At 48.4% G+C, this 15,109-nt stretch overlaps 1 protein-coding gene across 1 annotated transcript; it reads left to right on the top strand.

The window, feature by feature from the left end:
* The first annotated feature begins 7,235 nt into the window (after positions 1-7,235).
* Positions 7,236-9,188, top strand: LOC135823536 (E3 SUMO-protein ligase ZBED1-like). Its single transcript, XM_065336380.1, has one exon. The coding sequence runs from the start codon at positions 7,236-7,238 to the stop codon at positions 9,186-9,188; it is 1,953 nt and encodes a 650-aa protein (XP_065192452.1).
* Positions 9,189-15,109: the final 5,921 nt, after the last annotated feature.

The following is a 15,109-nucleotide window of genomic DNA, read 5'->3' on the forward strand; positions in this document are numbered from 1 at the left end:
AGAGCAACCAACACAGACCGTAGCTCCTTCTGCATCGTTTGCAAATGCGGTCGGCGTTTCAGTAGACGACAGGACCTATCCCGTCATCGCCCCTACTGTTCCGAACCTGCTCAACCCCCCGTGGGGTCGGCATAGCCAGAATATGGCAGCGCGTCCAAAGTCCAAGGTCCAAGGTGTGAGTTTTCTCTTCTTTCGTTCTGTTTAGGTCACCTTACAAGTGATGATTGTTTAGTTTGCTGGCCTTGCCAATTGTGTCACCACGATGTGTTAGTTCTAGAACATTCATCTGCCTGCATTATTCGTCTTTATATTTCGTGTTTTTGCCTCCCCTTCCTCAATGCCCTGATGATGCCCAATGGGCAAAATATTGGCAAAGTTATCTATTTGGTGCAGCTGAGAGCCTGTTGCCGGAATGGCGGTATTTTCAAGTGCTAAAACAGGTGGGTGCTAAAACATGAAGAGAGTTCACACGGGCCGATTCCTGATATGCCGACAAAAGTCCATTTCTATAGCCCAGACGACTTTCAAGCAAAATTTGCCTGCGCATTGCTGTGAAAACCGGGCACAAAATACACCTAGAAATACGATAGTGCGGTTTCTCGGTTTCAACCCCGGGTCAAGGGCAATGTGTCATGCAAACACTACAGCCGATCTGTATTCAATTTAGTGTTTAAACGAGCGTATCTATAACTAACGAGCGATCAGTTCCACTAACGAGCAAGCTATCGAGCGAGCTAACGAGTTTCATTGATGTGACAAATATGATTTTTTGAATAAAAAGTTTTCTAAGTTCGATTTTTTTCAGCTGGTTCAAATAATAATTATCACCGCCGGCATTTGGGGTTGCTCCTGCTTCACTTCGGACTGCTGTTTGGTATCGAGATGTCTTTTCAGCGCCGTCGTCGAGTAAGTAAGTAAATTATCGTATCCGTTCCCGAAGGGAACTCACGACGGCCGCTAACACCCGATAAACCCTAGCGGCAGATGCAGCGCCTAACGGTGGGGGTGAGTGGGTAAGTCTCACAACCACTGGCACAAGTGCCGAGAACGACCCCATTAGCTGCATCCATGTACCCCTTGTGCCTGGCCACAAGTTCCCAGTTGACTGTGGGTAGCAGCACGGCTGGAAAAACCGCTCCCAGGCAGGACTTGAACCAGGTACCTCTCGTATCTCAATCATGGTCTTTGACCAACCCACTGTGCCTGCCTGGTCGTCGAGTAGCCTTTGTAAGAATAGACCGTTTTGTAAAGATAGCAAGTAGCCCTGGTCTTCGCTGCATCACGGGAGAAAACTTCCAAACGACTATGCGTAACTTTCACTCGAATGGAGAGGTGACCGGAGCATATCCTGCGACAGGTCAGCAGATGCGGAACAAGACTTCAGTAGAGTCCACCAAAGCTGCAACGACAACTGAAACAACTCAAGTGTCGTGCAGGCATACAGTCACTGTAACTGCGAGTGATTTTCACTTTGCGCGGGACTGGACTCTCGATCGACCAGGGAGTCGTAAAATATTTTACGACTTCCTGGTCGACATGTACTGCCATGTGTACGGAGTACGGTGTACGGTGTTCGTTAGTGCAAACGAGCTGGCCGCACAAACGAGCCGAGTTTCTGGCGAGCGAGCTAACGAGTATCCGGTGAGATTGTTTCAACACTAATTCAATTCATAGCTGGTTTAAACTCGACCTTTCTTTTTCCCAACATCCGCTCTACTTTACTCCACCAATTAGACAAAAAGCGAGCACAGCCTTACTTCATGCACGGCCAGGACGAAAGCTCAAACCTATAACGCTAATGGATGTGCCTCTGATGTGTGTGTGTGTGTTTTAGTGTTGTTCCCAAGGCTCCAATAGGCTTGACTTGGGCCACCATGAATTTTACTCCTTATGCAGCTACACAGGATGTTCAATGGAAAATCAAAACCCACTAGGTCAGAAAATGCAGAAACATTCACCATTATAATAATTACCTGTACACACCGCAGCAATGAGCAAACTTAGAAGAAGTCTTGTTTGACCAGCCATACTGCTCTTGTGATCTGCAGGATAGGAAAAGAACAGAAGCATAAACTTCAAGAGCAAAGACGGGATTGTGACCTACAATTGAGCGTGACTTCCTACTTATGGGAATGTATGGAAACAATTTGGTTCAGACCTGAAAATAGGGGCGCAACTTAGAATCGAGTGCGACTACTAAACGGGGAAATACAGTGTCGATATTAATCTTTATCCCCGTAGCTATGCAGAAGACGTTACTTCAGTAACGTCTGGCGCTAGCCAGGGTCCACACAGCTTTAATTTGGTATTTGTGTGTGTGTTTGTTTTTTTGTTTGTTTGTTTGTGTCATGCCTGGCGCTATCCCGTGTCTGTCCCGTATCTGTGACTACAAAGGCTCTACAGGATTGTACATAACAGCTGTCCACAATATTTGCGGGCTCCTGTATCTGTCCCGTACCGTACCAATATTCGTCGTATTATGCATACGACTCCCTGATGTAGAGTGGGATTTGGAAAGAAATAGGGAGACGAGGAGGAAATTAAATTAGAATAGACGCCGATTGGGTGATAGCATGCGTCAGCATAAACATACTTTGGAAGAGAGATCCCGTCGTCTCCAAAATAAGCGTGAACGAGCGATTCAGTGCCGGTCACAGGAAACGTCGGAAGAGAGATCCCGTCGACTCCAGAACGCCCGTGATCGGTAGAGTCCGGCGGTACCAGGCAACGTCAGGACAGACATCCCGTTGAGTCCAGAACGCCCGTGATCGGCAGAGTCTAAGCCGGTCCCAGGAAACGTCAGGATAGACATCCCGTCGAGTCCAGAACGCCCGTGATCGGCAGAGTCAGCGCCGGTCCCAGTAAACGTCAGGACAGACATCCCGTCGACGCGCAGAAAACTAAATCTGCAACCTCTTTTGCCGTCGAACAGGATACGTATTTATATAGGAGACTGTGAAGTTATGTAATGTCCAAATTTCGACGTGAGCAGCAGGTCACTCGCGTTGATTTTTTCGACGTGCGAGCCAAACAACGCGAGCTGAACTTTCGCGTCGCAGACATCCCGTCGACGCGCAGAAAAACTAAATCTGCAGCCTCTTGTGCCGTCGGACAGGATACGTATTTTAGGAGACTGTAAAGTTATGTAATGTGCTCCACAGGCAACCATGCATTCGGCGTCGTCATTGGCTCAACAGGTCAATGTACATGTATTACTACAAAAAGGCCAGAAAATCCGATTCCTGTAAAATCAACTAATGTTCGCTGGCGATTTAATTTCGCTGATTTCGCCGCTTGGTACCAACCGGCCAAAGTAAATCGCAGGCCAACGTTTGTCATATAGGCAAATGATGCATGATTGAGCAATGGATGCATGTGAGAGCAAAAATACCGATCGATTTCAAATTTGACGTGAAACTGCGCGTCACGTCGGAAATAACGTGCATCTTAACCTCTCTAATCGAGAGGTTTCTATTTCTCATCGGCCAAAATTTGTTGATTTACAATATAAGGAGATAAAAATTAAAGAAGGAGCAAAACAAAAGTAGATGATTATTAGAGAAACAACAATCCGCAATAAATTCTGCAAATACTTTTGCCTAACTCATAATATTCAAACCGATTGAAACGTTTTTGCAATACAGTGATGTGGCCAATCAACGGAAAAAGACAATTCCATCAGTTCTTATAACATGTACGATGAGCTAGGCAAAAAAGCATAAAAGCATAGCGTAGGGCCCTGAGCTTCCAAGCTCTCTCGTTTCAGGATTACCCAAAGGTCAGCTCAGTCCTGGTGGTGACAGTCAAGTGTTTCAGACTTCCCCATGTTCAACTCCCTCAACCTTATATGAGTAAATATACTACCATCATTATAATTACATGTACCTGGCCATAGCGAGTTCTTATCCGCACTCTTTAGAAACTTGACAAGCAATGTGCGCATGCCCTGGAAATACCCCAGTACAGGTACATGTGTTGTAACTCGCTTTTCTCTACCTGCTCCCAGTCCCGTGCCATCTCCACACTTATACAAAGGGACGACGATAACTACATTTAGGAAAACTGTTTATTACAAGACGACGACGGAAACACAACTAGACATGACGAACTCGAGACGAAGACATGATGAACTCAAGACGAAGACTGCTTTTCACACCACAGCAACACGCGCATGCACCAACATGACGTACACAAAATAACGTACTACAACACATGTAGCCACTACTGCCAACATCAGGCCCTGTGGAACCGGTCCGGTTGGTCAGGCCATGGCCGGACCAACTTTTTTAGCCACCAACGTGTGTTTAGTGCTCAGGAGGTCGTGTATCCTCCATACCGTACACAAACTGAATAAAAGACAAGGGTATGCCATATTGGCCAACCCTCCCGGTTTTCCCGGGAGAATCCCGGGAAATCAACACTACTCCCGGGGTCCCGGGGATTTCAAGCAAACTCCCGGAAAAGTCACTTTTTTGGTTTGTCTGATACAGGATTTTCCTGAAAACTCCATGGATTCGCCCCGAATGTCCCGGTTTTTGCAAAAAAATATGTACGGTGCCCATTCGCACTTCGAACTGTGCGCGGCACTTTCCAGACCTGACCAGCCTAGCCTGCAAGATCTGCACTGACAAAGTGACAGGTGGACGCCGACTTATCGAACTGCACTGCAGGGTCTAACTGTGCTGTACGCAGATCTGCAGAGTCGAACGTTTTTTTGCTCTTTTTCACTTATTTTTCGTGCCATCCAGGGATTTTGAGAGAAACCCAGGGATTCTGCATGTCTTGTCAAGGGATTGAGGTTTCGGTGGTTGGTCAGTATGGTATGCCCGGACCAATCAAAAACTGCTTCCGCCAGTCCTGCAACAGCTACCTGTATCCAGTCGATTCGAACAAAGTGAAAAGTAGTCGTTCGCTATTGCATGAACAAGAAAATGGACTCTTTTTACTTGAAACCACGCACCCAATTCGTAAAACAAGAAAGAAGGAAATAACCAAAACAACAGACTTAGGGTGCGTTCATATTTTCTCTAGCCTCGGAGACATTTCTCCTGGAAGTCAAAGAAACTGGGATAATTTAGGAACGGTTCTCGAAGAATTCGGAGATCTTTTGCAAATGCGAAGTGCCAAAGAGGCCACGATCTTGAGTCACACAAATGTAGTACGCACTGTGCGTATGCGAAAAGGGAATGCCATACACTCATGATCAACACGTGGCTTTTGCAGTAGTTCGCATACGCTGACCCCAAAATGCAGGGATCTCCAAGTTTCAACCACCTCCGAAGTTCGGAGAGCTTGGAGAGCTTTGGAGAGTCTACTAAAATTCAGAGAGGATATAAGAAACACGTCTCGAACTTTCCCGAGAGGATTTAAGAACGCACCCTAAGCTGTCCCTCCAGGAATCAGCGATTCCGCGGCCGCGGTAAAATCCGCGGAATTCATGTTTTTTTAATATCCCGCGGAATTCACATCACAGCAGAATCGTGAAAAATCACGGTTTGGGGGGCAATGCGAGCACGCGCTTCATATTCATGCACATGCACAGTGCAGTGTCCTGTCGCTATTTTTGTTGCATTCAAAGTCGAGGGAGTTTTCTTCGTTACTGTATTGAGCCTATCGCGTGTTTTCGACCACTAAATTTTACTAACTAACTAACTACTACTACTACACTACTAAAAACTAAATTTTTTATTGATACTTGTACATAGCATATAGCCATGTCTTTTCGCCGGTGCAGCGCCGCAGAAATACCGCAGTATTGCCGCGGAATTCACGCTATCCGCCGCATAATGTAGCGATTTGTGCTGCAGAATTCCGCGCAGAATTTCAACTTTCTGTCCGCGGATTCCTGGAGGGACAGCCTAAGGGCCCGGTCACACATGCACTCAAAAGTAGCGGATCTGCTGAAGCAACGTCGCAGGAGCGACAAATGCCATGGTAACGGCGAGAAGCGGAACTTCCGCTCCAACGGAAACTCAAAACCGCTGCCTCCAATTTTTGGGAGCGGAGCTCTCACTTCTGCGGTTTCGCTTCAGTGGAAAACACCACGGTCTGCTGTATAATAATGGACTTGTTACGAGAAATTTGTATGCGTATGATGTCCATGCAACAAAAATGTGTGCAAGAAAGTCATTGACCTAGTCTATTCTCCGTACCGTATGCACCACAGTCAACTTTACTCTCATTTTCCGCCAAAGTAGGAGTTTGCGCTGTTTGTATGTGTGACCATACTCACGTGGTTCCGCTGGAGCGACACCAGTCTCGCTGTCGCAGAACCTCGCCGCCAAAGCGGAACCCCAGTGCATGTGTGACCGGGCCCTTACGATACATTCAGAGAGGTTCTGCAAAACGAAAACTCGAACGAAGTTTCACGACAGGCCTTGCGAAAGTGTGTAAGAAGTTTCGCACGAACTTTGTGTTGCGCACTTTTGTAGTTTGCACACGCCACGTACCCCATGACCCAATCTCACGAAACTTCCCACGAAAGTTCGTTTCGCGTTCCCTGCAAGTTTAGCGTCCAAAGTTGTGACAGTTCGTGCGAAGTTTCTCACTTCATGAAGTAGAGAGAAAGTTTGTACGCATTCTCGTTTTGTAAAACCTCTCTAATGACTTAGGGCCGATTCCCACTACGGTACCGTGAGTGTCGTGCCGACGATTCGGGTAGGTCACGTGTACCCCACGGTACGAGCTTGAAGCTGAGAGTGATTTACACCTGCGCACAGTCATTCCGTGCATTCCGTCGGCAGGCCAGATCACCATTTTTATCAATTTCTGACTTTGGTCCTGAGGGAAAATAGCGGGGGAGATGACTGGAGAAAGCACAAGAATCAACCAATTGAAAAGCCAAAAGTAGTGCTGAAACGAGTACGCCGAGTACTCGAGTACCCGCTCGTTGAGTACTCGACTCGATATCAAAAAAGGACTCGATACTCGACAAAAAAAAAAAAAAAACTTGATAGCGACGTACACGTCCGCTGATCCGGCACACGAACGCGTAGTACTACTACTCACCTGATCAAGTTTTTGTACACTACTGAGTACTGTACTCGTCTACTGCGCTGCACTGTCGTAGGCTGTAGCAAAAGTCGAACAGGAAGCGTATACGCGTGTGCGCTTGACAAGCGCATGTAGTAGGCTCGGACCTATTTTGAATACAAGTATTTCTCTCGCTTTTCTGTTTACTTACTTGCGAATGCCGATGGCGATGAAGTCGAGATCAAAGTGAAGTATCTAGAGAGATGGCGGTAAATTTAGTTGAAGCTGAGGCATTTACGGATTCTCCGTTTCAGAGATCTCCGCGATCCAACGTGTGGAAGCACTTCACTCGCAATGCCGCCAAGGACCAGGCGACGTGTAATTTGTGCAAGGCAGTGTTGTCCTACAAAGGATCATCGACAACGAGCTTGCATCGACATCTGAGCAACCGTCACCCGTCGTCGGCAAGCCTTCCTGAACAAAAGGACTCTAAACGGTCAACAAAGCAGACAGACATTTCTGTCTTTGCGAAAACCTCGTCGCCAGCTTCGTCACGGCCCGTTTCTACTGTGCGCCAGCGGGAAATCACGGAAGTGTTATCGCGTTGGCCTTGGCTTGATGGCCGCCCAATTTCGATCGTAAACGATGCCGGACTACGAGAGCTGCTGCACTATTTAGAACCGGGCTACTCCATTCCGTCAACAACTCACATCGCCGCTTTGATTCGGAAGCAGCATGATGACGGGCTCGTCGCTGTGAAAGAGTTGTTGTCTTCGGTGGACCACTTGTCGCTGACAACTGACATATGGACATCAAAAGCAACACGTTCGTATGCGACGACCACAGCACACTGGATAAACGGCGAGTGGGAGCTCCAGTCCTGCGTGTTGGAAACAACACACTTCAGTGGCTCGCACACCGGGATAAAAATCAGCGAGCAGATAATGAACGCAGTGTCTCGATTTGATGTCCCTGCAGAGAAAGTATGTGCAGTTGTACACGACCAGGCTGCCAACGCTGAGCTTGCTGGGAAGATCTTGCTGGAGCGCCATGGTTGGGGGAGCTGTGCCTGTAGTGCTCACCGTTTGCAGAATGCAGTGAAAGATGCCCTGCAGATGACGGACCTGGAGACCCTGCTCTCTAGAGCTCGACATCTTGTTGGTCATTTCCGTCATTCTGCCTTGAAGACGGGTCAGCTTGAGGAGAAGCAGCGCTTGCTGAAGATGTCATCAGTGAAGCATGTCATCCAGGATTGCCCCACAAGGTGGAACTCCGCATACCTGATGCTTGCGCGACTGGTGGAGCTGAGAACACCAATACAGCTTGTCCTTGCTGACATGCCGGACAAGGCTCGCCAGAACCTGGATTTGACTGTCACTGAATGGACAACAGCCAAGTTGCTCCTGGCTGCATTGAGCTGCGTCGATGAAGTCACCAAGCATCTGGGTGGGGAGAAATACTCAACGCTGTCGTGGCATCTGCCTCTTCTCTCCTCCCTCTGCACTTTCTGTGACGACCTCAACTCTGATGACGACGAGCCACTGCTTGTCACAACCGCCAAAAGTCGACTCGGTAACAATGTCAACCGCCGGTTTGAACTGGACTCAACACGTTCAACAAGTATCTATGCCATGGCCACAGCGCTTGATCCCCGCTTTCGCGACTTGAAGTGCATGACCAATGCATGCAGAGCTGGCGTAAAGGATGCCCTGATCAGTGCAGCTGCTGTTGATTGTCAGTCCGATGACGGGTGCCAGGTATCCTCACCTTCAGCAAAACGCCATTGTCCGGACGCTCCCTCAGCAGCGTCAGTTCTCGATGATCTCCTGGGAGGTGAGAACGAAAATGATGAGTCGATCCAGGCAGAGGTTGAATTGTACCTCAACGAGAAGGTCGTCCGCCGAGCTGTGGATCCGTTGGTGTGGTGGAATGCTAACGCCAGCCGCTTTCCCCGGCTTGCTGCACAAGCCAAGCGCTACCTGTGTATTCCGGCAACCAGCGTACCATCGGAGCGGGTCTTTTCATTTGCCGGCTATCTGGTGGACAAGCGGCGTTGTTCGTTGTCGAGCACTAGCATCGATGCACTGATCTTCCTCCATTGCAATGCACACCTACTGAGGATCAGGAAGGAAGGCATTGCACGAGCATTACCTGCCATGGTGCTAGTCCCTACCGCTGAAGATGATATGCCGCCTCTGCCCAGCTTGCAGTCATGAATGATTCATGATAATTTGGACGGCAAGCTGGAATCATGAATAGAATGTGCACTTGATTGTTGCTATTGAGTTATTATTTATTTAACTATCAACTGTCGCCATCTAAACATGTCTCTGTTACATATTCTGTTCCGGTTATAAAATATAGCTTTATCCAGGTGGCTTTGCAATGAAATTTTTTATTAAAGGATATTGAATTGCATAAATGGTGTGCAAAAAATTGGGTATGTGGTACTGACATATATGCGCATGTGTGCTTATAGAGTACTCGATACTCGACTCGATAGTGACAGTACTCGCTCGATAGCTTATAGAGTACTCGTTTCAGCACTAGCCAAAAGCCAAGAAAAAACGTCGTACCACAAATACAAAAGAAAGAAAAAACTTCCTTTCAGGGAGTAGTAAAATACCTACTAATCACTGCATTCGACCTCGCGGAATACCACGGCATGCCATTTTCACCCCCCAGAGGCCCTCGGCACCGGAATGTCCACGGCGCGGTACGGCAGGAGCCACGGTATGAACTTGCGCCAAAACTGCCCCTCACGTGAGCAAATCACCATGGGTACTCACGGTACCGTAGTGGGAATCGGCCCTTAGGCTGCGTTTACACGGAGACGAAATGAAACGAAACGAAACAGAACGAAAACGGGCTGGCCTAGAACCGTTTTCAAACCGTTTACACGAGAACGGCAAATCGTTTTGGAACCGTTTACACGAAAACGGAAAAGGGGTTAGCACGTGCTGGCTTGACGCAAGGGCGGGAAGTAACACGTTAGTTGGAGTTGGTACGTGCTGGTGGTCGCAAGGGTTGGGTATTTCCCGCGAAATATACTCCAGCGCGGAATGGTTTCCATGACCGCGCTCCGTTTTCACTGTTTTCACCGTTTACACGAGAACGAAAACATTTTGAAAACGTTTCAAAACATTTTGAAGTGCGTTTCCATTTCGTTCCGTTTAGGTATCGTTTTCGGGCGTTGTCGTGTAAACGATAGTAGTAAACGCAATGATTTCGTTCCGTTTAGGTCGTATTTCGTTGTCGTGTAAACACAAATCGTTTTTAATCTTTGTCGTGTAAACACAGCCGCAATGCAAGGCAGCTGTGGCTAGGGGGTGCTGTAGACTTCGCCAACCAATGGTCTCGGCATCCGCGCCTACTTCAGGCATCAGAGAATTGGGGGGAAGAAAGGGGAAGAGAAACAAAAGAGATTGAAAAAATGTGTAGTGTAGTGTGGAGGCTGAGAGAGAGAGAGAGAGAGAGAGAGAGAGAGAGAGAGAGAGAGAGAGAGAGAGAGAGAGAGAGAGAGAGAGAGAGAGAGAGAGAGAGAGAGAGAGAGAGAGAGAGAAAGAGAGAGAGAGAGAGAGAGAGAGAGAGAGAGAGAGAGAGAGAGAGAGAGAGAGAGAGAGAGAGAGAGAGAGAGAGAGAGAGAGAGAGGAGGGAGGGAGGGAGGGAGGGAGGCAGGGAGGGAGGGAGGGGGGGAGAGAGGGAGGGAGGGAGGGAGGTAGGGAGGGAGGGAGGGAGGGAGAGAGAGTAAGTTACATTTATAAAGACAGGTAAGTCTAACAAATGAGGACTGAGACCTCTACAACAGGGTTTTTACGCCTGAAAGCAGGTGCATGATTTAACAAGCAGGTTGTTAGTCTAGATTTTATGCGCAGATGGAGAAAAATGCGCAGAATTTTTGTAATGAGATGAAAAGCAGAAATAATAAGAAAAGATGAAATGAAAGCCTGCTCACAGCCCCGCCCAGCCTTGCGAACTGAGTATAATATTCGCGGGATCCGCGTCGGCATCGCTTGAATGTTCAGAAACACACAAACTAGCCTTCGCATCCGCAGGCCATCACTATGCCTGTTAAGCGGGATTCACAGAAGCTTTTTTGCGATGCGACACGCGATGCGACGCGGTCTGCGACGGACGCGTGCGATGCGAACTCGCGAAATACCATTCACAGAAGAAGTCAGTGCTGCGACAACATCTTGCTGATTTGGCTACGTCACCATGATATTTGCGCGGTTTGATACAACTTGTACAAATTTATAGGCAACTCTTGAACCTTTGTACAACTTTGCTGTAGAAAAGGTCAAAATCGTACGCCAAATCGTTTGTCGCATCGCATCGCATCGCAAAAGTTGAGCCAAGCTCAACTTCTGCGATGGCCTGCGATGGCCCTGTTGCGGCAGTTGCGTGGGGTCCGCGATGGTTGCGATTTGGGGATTTCCTGGTTTCGCGGCTGTCGCATCGCGTGTCCCATCGCAAAAAAGCTTCTGCGAATCCCGCTTTAACCTTAGTGGCGAATGCAGACCTCACAAGTGAGTCAGGGGAGAGGAGGTTAGTCTCTCAACCAATCGGGCGTGTAACGGCCCATAACCCTGTAAACTGCATCCTTGTTATTCTCACTCCGAGCTGTGAGTACCCAGTTGACCGTGGGTGTCGGCGCAGTTCAACACGCGTAAAAAGTCTTTTTACACGCTCTCTGCTACCAGCGCGGGTCTTGAACTCGGGACCTCATGATTCGCAGGCAGGTCTGCAAACCAATCGGCCATATGCGTTGGTGGCGAACTGGGTATGGTGGATTAAGAACCCGGTTCAACGCTCGAGCAAGCGCTCTCCACTCAAGGTGTTCACAGCAACTGATAGGAACTCATATGGGGAAATTATAGAAAAGAAATAATAAGATAAAGAGAATAAATTTCAACGCACCTCAATAAACGGAGCCCCACATACAGTACCTCAGAAAAGTGGATCTTCCGACCAGTGTTTTTGTTGACGCCGCAACCAGATGATGTAGCTGCTTCGCAGAGACGTCTTACTGCACAAATTACAAATAAATTGTATTCTTCGATTAGAAAATCCAAGCGCTTTCAGAGCCCTCCGAAGAGAGTCCGGGATGAAACCACGCACACCTACCTCAACCGAAAAAGAAACGACCTGCCACCCGTTTGCTCGGCATTGATCGGCCAGATCCGCATACCGCCTGTCCTTCCGCGAGTTACTGACACTGCATCTGTCCTCAGCACAAACTGTCAACTCCATCCAGAATACAATCCTACGACTCGTAGAGTACAGAACTATATTCTATAATCTGGTGGTCTCAGGGTGGTAAGTGCAACACAGCTTAGGGAAAGAAATCTTTGCACTAACTGAGTCGACAAGAAGTTTCCAGTCTGAGGCCGCTCACAGGAGATCAGTCGTACCCAACTTACTTTCGTCTGGGCTGAACGCGAACTGGCTTCTCTCCCGCCTTGCAAAACGAGATGAAGTCAAGCCCATTTGAATTTTCGGTTTGTACGGTGTTTGCGGCAGCGCGGATTCGAATCTCCTCACGCATGTTCCAGACGATGACCCGTCGTTGTCGTCAGGGAGCCCTACACATATGTGTAGGGCTCCCTGGTTGTCGTGCCTCCAGTCCAGGTATATACAGAAGCCTTGCTTGGTAGTTTAACATGTTTTTCGATTTTGACAGCATGTTACAAGGCGAGGACGCGTAGTGCTCCTGACTACAACCACAACCCGGGTTATGGTTGTAGTCAGGAGCACTACGCGTCCTCGCCTTGTAACATGCTGTCAAAATCGAAAAACTCCAGTCCAGGTGTAGGTAACGTCCCTGGTCCAGCGCTACGCGACAAGCGCCAAACACTTGGCGCGTAGTACTCGTACAGGCCTAGGCACGGCACAAACTACGAGGGTCCACTACCGAGTTTCCCCAACGGCGTAGGTTCGTCGGAGAAGGTAGCACGTCGAGGGTTGACGCGAGAAGAAATTTCAAATCCTTACCAGTACCACCGTACAAAAGGGATTTCCACGAAAGGTCCTGCCACATCACCGATGTCCACTCCAACCACTTGCCTTGCACCTGAAGAGTCTTCAGCCTCAAAATCTGCTCCTGCGCGTTGATCTCCTCAAATGTTTGAAGGAGATCCTTCCTCGGGGGGTTGGAATGCTACTTCGGAGCACGAGCACCCAACCCTGCACGATGACTTGACGATGACGGTCGACGGAGAGTCCCTGAACCTACTGATGCCTCTGCACACTCCAGCTCTGTTGTCGCCGCATACCGCTTTGTCAGCTTCACATCCTTACTCCGACGCAGAGTGTACAGCGCCCTCATGCGCGCGTCCCCACTCGATCGAAGAATGTGCCATTTGATGGACTGGCACTTTTTCCACACCGTAGGAAGGTAGTAGTCCGGGGGCCAAGTTAGGAAAAAGTCACGTCTAATAGATTTCGTTCCGAGTGAGAGGGCACCAAGTTTTTTGCGATTTGAGTGTCAAGTATCTTCAAAATGCTGCAAGATGGTATGCCATTCAATCAAAATTTCCATCGGGAAGGTCATACAATGAAGTAGAAAGAATTGATGATGGTTGCCATGGCAACAAATCAGTTAATTCAAATTTACAGGAGAACTATGCAATCTTTTGACAACATTCCTGCTGGATATAAACATATCCAATACGTATGACTGGTTGGCCAAGTTTGACTGAAAACAAATAAACTTCAGGCCTCAAAGGTGAATTATAAAATCGGATCTACTGCAACTATACATCACTGTACATACGTAATTAAATATGCATGCATACACCGACAATTGTACAAATATATTGGTGACCAGTGTACATGTGACATCTATAAAGCCTTTTAGAAAAGAGTTAGAAATGAATAGAGCAATCTGTGACCAATGGTGATCTAATGGATATACATGTACAATGTACATGTATGTATGGCGAAGAGGAAAATGTAGAGGGAAACAGAGCACGCCAAAGCAGTTCTCTCTAAGTACCTATCAGTTGGTAGCAACAAAGAGGATCTTGTGGCATTCTTTGGTGGTGAAGTGGCAGCTCCCGGACAACCTGAACAAGGTGCCCCCAGGCAAGGAACTGGTTGTCACTGCGGGCCAAGAGTGCATAATAATTATTGTCAAGTCGGCTGGTGCAAGCATGGCGTCTACTGCTGTGGAGGAGTTGCTGTTAAGTTAACCCAGGAAGAGGCTGACACCAGACTGCTCCTTCATGCAAGGCATGCAGCTGTCAGTGGGTATGAGACCGTTCTGATAAGAACACGAGATACCGATGTTGGCATCATTGCTTGTTCTGTTAGCCATGTTATCCCGTGTACGTTGCTGGTGGAGGTTGGTGCAGGTTGGTGCCCCCCCCCCCTTTTTTTTTACTAAGGCCACAGCTTCCAATCATGACATGCAAAGCAGCGGTGCAGCATCACAGGCATGAATCGTGGACGTGGTGACGGGGTCTGATGTGCTCCACCGACCTAGGGTCTCGGCTTCACTGCACAGCAAACGCGTCGAAAGAAAACGGGGGCTAATAATTATCGGGAGATGGGGGGGGGGGGAGAAGAAGAGAAGAAGGAGAGAGAGAGAGAGAGAGAGAGAGAGAGAGAGAGAGAGAGAGAGAGCGAGAGAGAGAGAGAGAGAGAGAGAGAGAGAGAGAGAGAGAGAGAGAGCTGGGAGATAGAAGAGCACAGTGCTCTTGGTGTTGGGGACTGCGAAGGATAGCAGGTTCTGGGACATGTGCATGGGAATCAGAATATTGGTGATGATGGCAGCAGGGTTATAAGGTAAGCAGCTGAACACTAATAAGAACAGGGAAAGCGTTGGTGAACGGATTCAAAGTGCATCAGTAGCAGAGAGCCAGTCCTGAGCAAGAAGGTGACGGTACACCTTTTTTCTTAAAGCTTTGCATGTGGGGCTGGGCGGATGGGTGGTGGAACAGGTCTGGTGGCAGGGCATTCCATGTTGCAACGGTGCAAGCAGGGAATCCTTGGAGACAGCTATTCCGGATGTTGGCAGGCAGGCCATTTGCCATCTGGTATGGATGGGAATCCTGCAGCTGGAGAGACTGACGGGTAGGTCTTGTCTCGGGGGCACGGTGAGTGGCTGGTTTGGGCAGCATCTGCTTCAGAGGGC

This window comes from Sycon ciliatum, chromosome 8 (assembly GCF_964019385.1).
Source record: "Sycon ciliatum chromosome 8, ocSycCili1.1, whole genome shotgun sequence".
Classification (NCBI taxonomy): Eukaryota; Metazoa; Porifera; class Calcarea; order Leucosolenida; family Sycettidae; genus Sycon; species Sycon ciliatum.

Bases quoted from the DNA above. Each gene is read 5' to 3' on its own strand.
- LOC135823536 (XM_065336380.1), top strand. From the start codon at position 7,236: ATGGCGGTAAATTTAGTTGAAGCTGAGGCATTTACGGATTCTCCGTTT.